General features: G+C 45.5%; 1 protein-coding gene across 1 annotated transcript; it reads left to right on the top strand.

Moving 5' to 3' along the window:
- Nucleotides 1-1,797: 1,797 nt before the first annotated feature.
- Nucleotides 1,798-2,121, top strand: LOC119969973 (60S acidic ribosomal protein P1-like). Its single transcript, XM_038803941.1, has one exon. It carries the CDS (start codon nt 1,798-1,800, stop codon nt 2,119-2,121), a length of 324 nt encoding a protein of 107 aa, XP_038659869.1.
- Nucleotides 2,122-7,335: the final 5,214 nt, after the last annotated feature.

Below are 7,335 nucleotides of genomic sequence, written 5' to 3'. Positions count from 1 at the left end.
TTGAGTCCGAGAATTTGCGGTTCTGGCTCCCTCATTTCACTCTGTGACTGCTCAGCCACTGCACTTCAAAACAATTTTGGAGTCAGATAAAGGGAAACCAATGACTTCTAAAGTGGGCCCCCATTGGCTTGTAGGTTTTTTTATTCATTCAGGGGATGCGGGCATCATTGGCTGGACCAGCATTTATTGCCCAAACTAATTGTCCTTGATCTGGACTATTTCAGAGGGCATTTAAGAGTCGAACGCATTGCTCTGGGTCTGGAGTCACATGTAGGCCAGGCCCTGTGAGAGTGGCCGGTCTCCTTCCCTAGCCAAATGGCTATTTACGACAATCACCAGATGGGTATTTTATTGTTTTATTTTTCCATTTAAGGAATTTAGCATGGCCAATTCACCTACCCTGCACATCTTTGCGTCATGGGGGGGGGGGGGGTGTCATAATATGCACCCATGCACATCATGAGGTGAAAGCAGGCAGTGACAGACACCCAGGTGAGCCAATGAACATACAGGACAGAACACAACCAATCACAAGACAGAACACCAGAGGGGGGCTTCCAACTATAAAACACACGAGGCATCAGCACTCCGCCTCTTTCCACTGGTGCCAACTGTAGTGACAGTCATGGTGTACATAGCAGACAGCACCTTCGACACGTTGATCAGAGCTAGCCTGGTCTCGATAGTTAGAGTTAGTTTACTTAGAGTAGTAGAATCAACTCACAGTCAGCTGTGTGCATTGTTACAGAAGTTCAATAAATCATATTGAACCAACGCCTACATTTAGTGTATGTTTTGCAGTCTATCTGCATCGTGTTGCAGTCCGTGTTATCCCAGGGTGAATAACACGACAGGGAGTGAGACTCATGCAGACACAGGGAGTACATACAAACTCCACACGGACAGTGACGCAGGGCTAGAATCGAACCCGGGTCCTCAGTGCCGTGATGCAGCACTGCTAACCACTGAGCCACCGTGCCGCCCCAGATGTTTTTTTTTCTGACCATCGATACGTTGTCATTAAACTTTTAATTCCAAGTTTCCATTGAATTAATATTTTACCATCTATCGTAATGGGATTCGACTCCAGGTCCCCAGAGCTTTACCCAAATTCTCCTGATTACTAGTCCTGTGACAATGCCACTACATCACCGCCTACCACCCCCGTCCCTCACCACCCAGCCACCATGTTCAGTGTTCAATTTGATACCAAAAGCATTTTCTAGATTTGGATTTGAGTTGCCGTGTACCGAGGTACAGTGAAAGGTATTGTTCTGCCTAAAGTCCAGACAGATCGTCCCATACATGAAAGAGCATAGGACATATGATAAATACAAAGTAAATAGATAGATATATACATTGTGTGAAGCATACGGAGTGTAGCGCTGTTCAGTAGAGAAGATGCATGGAGAGATCTGTTCAGTCCCTAAGAACAGTGATCTTCAATGTCGGGGGCGCGACCTGCGGGTGGGTTGTGGGCATGTGTGTCGGGAGCCGCGGAGCCATCCGTCGCGGCTCTCCCGATTGCGCAAATGCGCGCGCAACAGCCGGCTTTTAACTATGCCGGCTGCGAGCAGCCTTTTTACTATATAAAAAAGATGCGGCCGCACTCCGCGTGCATGCCCGCTCATCGGTGCAAATCCATTGGTAAAAAGGACGCTCGCATCCGGCATAGTTAAAAGCTGGCTGCTGCTCGCTCTACCCGATTTGCAAGTGCTCGGTTCTTCTGAACGAAGCTAAGGCCAAATTTCCACCGGCGACTAGCGCCATCGGATTCACCTGCAGAGATCCCGCGCCATGGCCTCCACCTCGGAACTCGCCTGTATCTACAGCGCGCTCATCCTGCACGACGACGAGGTCACTGCCACCGAACTTAATGCCCTGATTAAAACAGCTGGTGTGACCATTGAGCCTTTCTGGCCTAGTCGGTTTGCCAAGGCATTGGCTAATATTGACGTCAATAATCTGTTCTGCAACGTTAGTGCTGGTAGCAGTGCCCCAGCTGCTGCAGCAGTTGGTTCCACCGCTGCCCCTGTTGCTGCTGAAGAGCAAAAGGAAGAGAAGAAACAGGCAGAATCTGAAGAGTCTGACGATGACATGGGCTTTGGTCTCTTTGATTAAACGTGCCGTGCAACAACATTGTTCCAATTTACAAAAAATAAATAAAAATTGAATATAAAAGCCGGCTGCTGCCCCTGTTGCCCGTGAATTTGCGCAATCGGAGACGCAGAAGATTTTAAAAAAAAATTCTATGTAATCTTCCTGCCTGAGGGAGGCAGAGAGCAGATCACGGCCCCCGAACGTCACCATCATGTGCTTTGGCCACGAATGCGATTTCTCCATTTTGTCAGCGGCAAACAAGGTAAGAGGAAATGGTGGGTCGCGAAGGTCGGCCAGCTTGGGTCCCAAAGGTCGGCCAACGTGGGCCGCGAGGGTCGGCCAGCTTGGGTCCCAAAGGTCGGCCAACGTGGGCCGCGAGGGTCGGCCTGCGTGGGTCCCGAATGTCGGCCGGTGTGGGTCCCGACGGTTGGCCAGTTGGTAAAAATGGGTCCCTGGAAAAATAATTTGAAAAACACTGCCTAAGAAGGTCATTTAGGTGTCTGGTAACAGTGAGGAAGACGCTGCTTTTGTGTCTGTTCGTGCGGGTTCTCAGACTTTTGTATTCCCTGCCCGATGGAAAAGTTGGAAGAGAGAATAACCCAGGTGGGAGGGGTCTTTTATTATGCTGCCCACTTTCCCAAGGCAGCAGGAGGTGTAGACAGACTCAATGGATGGGAGGCAGGTTCGTGTGATGGACTGGGCTGTGTTCACTACTCTGTAGTTTTGCCAATTGCCGATAGAAATAGATTTGTGGAAGAAAAAAAAATCAGTCAATGGATCAACATTTTAGCTTCTCGTCACAAATCCAGGTTGGAGCATTCACCACAGACAATTATTTGAAACACAGGAATGTCCAATCAGGAGTCGGCCATTCTGTCCACTGAGCCTGTTCCACCATTCGCTGAGATTATGGCTGGTCTGCAACTTAACTCCAGATAGACATTTTGCCTCATATCTCTTAATATCTTTGGTAAACATAAAACTATCAATCTCAGTTTTAAATTTAACAATTAGGCTGGCATCAATTGTCATTTGTGGAAGGAAGTTCCAAACATCTACCACGCGTCATGGTGACACAGTGGTTAGCACTGTTGCCTCACAGCTCCAGGGACCGGGGGTCAATTCCAGCCTTGGGTGACTGTGAGCTCCCTCTGGGTGCTCCGGTTTCCTCCCACAGTCAAACAATGTGCAGGTCAGGTGGATTGGCCATGTTAAATTTCCCCTTAGTGTCTCAAGCTGTTATGGTTAGATGGATTGGCCATGCTAAGTTGCCCCTTAGTGTCCCAAGCTGTGCAGGTTAAGTGCGGAGTTGCAGTGATAGGGTGGTGCAATGGGCATAGGTGGGGTGCTCTTTTGGAGGGACGGTGCAAACCCGATGGGCCGAAAGGCCTCCTTCTGCATGATCGGGTTTCTATATGTGGAGATTTTCTCATGAAAGATTTGGCCCTGAATTTTAGACTCGGCCCCTTCGTCATTGACTCCATGATCAGTAGATCATCGAAGATTATAGAATTACTACAGTGCAGATGGAGGCCATTTGGCCCATCAGATTTGCACTGACTCTCCCGTGCTATCCCCATAACCGAACCTAACCTGCACAACCCTGGACATTAAGGTGCATATTTATGTGGTTAGCAGTGCTAATCACTGTGCCACCATGATGCCCAGTGACGGTGTTGAAATGAATATTTGTATTCAGCTTTTGCCCATTGCCCTAGAAAATCTTTTTAACATTACGGTGCGTTTATTTTTCTATTCAGCAGAAGTTCAATTGTTTTGTGCTATTACTTAGCTAACTAGTTACTAATTTACTGAAGCCACCAACTAAACAAATAGGCTTAGACAGACATGGTAAAGCAGGTGGTGAGCCATTGTGGCAGCATGTGGGAGTTTTGGAATGTACTACAGTCCAACATAACCATAAATCTGATAAGTGTTTGCAGCATGTACATCCAGAGATGCTGAGCTGAAGTCTGAACCGTAGACATTGCAGGTCATCGGCAGGGTGTGGGGTGGGGCTGGCGAGTTACCTGAGCACTTTGTTTCGGAAGGCAGTCATGTCACCTTAGGTTAACTGGAACTTCACAGTTGATCAATGGTTAGTGCTCGCAGAAGAAATGGCTATATGTGTCAGGATTGGTATGATAAAGATGTCTCAAAGTATTGTAACAGCACAGGTCACGGGCAAACCAGCAGGCAAGGGGTTAAATATATACCAAGGGAAAACCAGCAAACAAGGGATTAAAGTCACCCACATTGGAAATGATTTAATCATCTCACAGAGCATTGGAATATGAAAAGGGAAACACGGGAGGCCCCAGTAAGTCTAAGGGATCCATTGTCCAACACATTCGCACCTCTTCTAGAAGTGAAATATGTCAAGCACAAACCCATGCGATTGTAAGGAAACACTGTATTCTTTAATCATTTTCCCATTACGGGGACCAGAAAATATGGATACTGATCACTTTATATGGTTCCGAATGATTCAGTGACGTCAATAGCTGCTTGTGACTCCAAAGAACTTTAAATATATATGCATGTAATTCTGAGGACAGGCAGAGCTGGCTTTTGCGAGCTAATTTTAGCAGCAGAACTTGCCTCTCCTGTGTGCACATAGCTATTCCGAAATTAACACAACTTTTACAACTTCACGCAGTCGAGAACAGTCTCTGAGCTTTACTTCCCTCCAATAGTCAGGGACAGGTTGCGGTGACTGTGAGTCCGACAGCTGTGAAGATCCAGGATGGCACAGCCACAGCAATTGGCTTAGACCATCAGGTACAAGCTACTTTTCTACGATCGTGGACGAGCAAGGACTGCAGGCTGGATGCTCAAACTGACCACGGTGCATGTGCCAATAAAGCATGGGGAGTGAGAAGGAATGAGGTAGCAACAAGGGACAGTGTAGTCAAGGGAATGGACAGTGTTCTCTACAAACGAGACCTGGAGCACGGAGGACTGTGTTGCATGCCCACAGCTGGAGAGAAATTTGGAGTGAGAGGCAGAATGATTCAGTCATTAAAGTCTACGCCAGAACCAACAATACCTGTAGAACTAGCAACAATATCCTGCTGAGTGAGTACAAAGACTTAGCATCCTAATTACAAAGCAGCACCTCAAAGATAATTATCTCTGGGTTGTTATGTGAGTCACGTGACAACTAGCATAGGGTCAGGAATAGAACATAGAACAGTACAGCACAGAACAGGCCCTTCGGCCATCGATGTTGTGCCGAGCAATGATCACCCGACTCAAACCCACGTATCCACCCTATACCCGTAACCCAACAACCCCCCCCCCCCCCCCCCCCCCCCCTTAACCTTACTTTTTAGGACACTAAGGGCAATTTAGCATGGCCAATCCACCTAACCCGCACATCTTTGGAATGAAACGCATGGATCAAAGAGGGATGTGGGATGAATGGGTTTCAAGTCATGAAGTAATGGAATCCTACTCGGCAAATAAGGAACCGCTCCATTAGAATGAGCTGGACTTAAATCAGACTGAGATCAATATTCTGGCAATATAACTAGGGCAGTAGAAAAGGCTTTAAATTAAAAAGGGGTTGAAGGGTCACGTGAAGGGAAATTTAACAATTTTAAGAGCAGAGAAAATGCAATAGTGTGACAATTCGGCTAAAGACAAACAGAGTGGGACAGGGAGAGGCAGAGAGTTTAGCAGTGGTAGTGTGGAAATTAGGGTAATTAATACCAGCAGAGATAATGCATTGCGGAAATTAAGTGACTGAAATTTGAGTTATGGGCCCGGGTTTAGAGAACCCCAAAGTATGTCATGGAGTTTACCTGACCCACAACTTTTAATCGATTGCAGTATGGGGAGCACACGGCCCCTCTACAGGGGTGGTACAGCAGAAATGGAAAAGTATTTTTTAAAGCAAAACAATGTTTGTTCTATGAACTCAAGTTAACCATTTTAAAACATACAGTGAACATCTTAGCAACCATCAATTCAAATACAACGCCCAAAGAATACAACACTAAGTAATCCTTTCAGCTTTCCTTTTAACATCCAGAAGACTTACAAAAAACATAACCTTTAACAGAAGACCATTAGGTTAAAGTCACTCCTGAGAACATTTATAATTCTGAATTCACCAAATGATCAAGAGATAGTCTTTTCATGGCAGAGAGATCAACAGTGCACCTTCTCTGACTGGCTCAGCTCCAACACTGAAAACGAAACTAAAACACACCCTGCAGCAAACAGCCTAAAACAAAAGTAAAAAGCTGACAGACAGCCCGGCTCCACCCACTCTCTGACATCACTGCAGTAATAAACATCCATTTCTTAAAGGTACTCTCACTACAGATATTTATATACACACCCGTTTAGAAACACCCATTTCTTAAAGGTACTCTCACATGACACCTCCCCCAAGAAAAAAATAAATAAACCATCAAATTCAAGATGGTTTCATTTTTCACCTTTTTACTATGCTTTAAAAAATGCACACACTAAATATGCTTTTTCGTTTCAAAAAATCAACACATGAAAACAGGTACAATAATGTAGTCAATTTTTGTTCTTCCTCCAACTGAAATTCTTCTCGATTGACAGTCTCATTGAACACGAAGGTCTCGGCATGATCCGTCCATTTCTCTACACCTCGGCATTTCTCTTTAAAGTCAGATACTTTAGTTCAATCTGATCACAGAGTCCCTTGTAATTCTCCAACACATGAGCATTGGTTATCACAGCTTTCAGGCAGTCAAATGCCTGTTGAAACTCCGCTGTCCATTGAAATTTTCGAAGTTTCTTCAGCAAGTCCACATTGGAGCAATCACGCTACAAATCTTTTGCACAAATATTCGATCAAATCGACTCATGCCAAGAAATCACATTATTTCCCTTCGTCTTGAGGGTATTGAAAACTCCTCAATACGTGTTGTTTTCCCACCCCCAGTGACCATTCAACCCTGTCCGATTGTATGGCCAAGGAAAGTGACTTGGGCCTTTCCAAATTCACTTTTGGCTCGGTTTATCACCAAACACGCCTCTTGAAGTCAATCGAATAACTCCATCAAATGTTTCAAATGTTCTGTCCATGTCTGGCTGAAAATTACCAGATCGTCGATGTATACCGCACAATTGGGTAATCCTGAAACAACTTTGTTAGTTAACCATTCAAATGTGGCTGGGGCGTTTTTCATGCCAAATGGCATAACTTTGAATTAGTATATACCATCTGGAGTCACAAAAGCTGAAATCTCC

The sequence above is a fragment of the Scyliorhinus canicula genome, chromosome 8 (genome assembly GCF_902713615.1).
Source record: "Scyliorhinus canicula chromosome 8, sScyCan1.1, whole genome shotgun sequence".
NCBI lineage: Eukaryota > Metazoa > Chordata > Chondrichthyes > Carcharhiniformes > Scyliorhinidae > Scyliorhinus > Scyliorhinus canicula.
The sequence above is the reverse complement of the archived record's forward strand: the minus strand, read 5'-3'. Positions and strand labels throughout refer to the sequence as shown.

What these genes read in the sequence shown, in the direction of transcription:
- LOC119969973 (XM_038803941.1), top strand. Translation starts at nt 1,798, where the DNA reads ATGGCCTCCACCTCGGAACTCGCCTGTATCTACAGCGCGCTCATCCTG.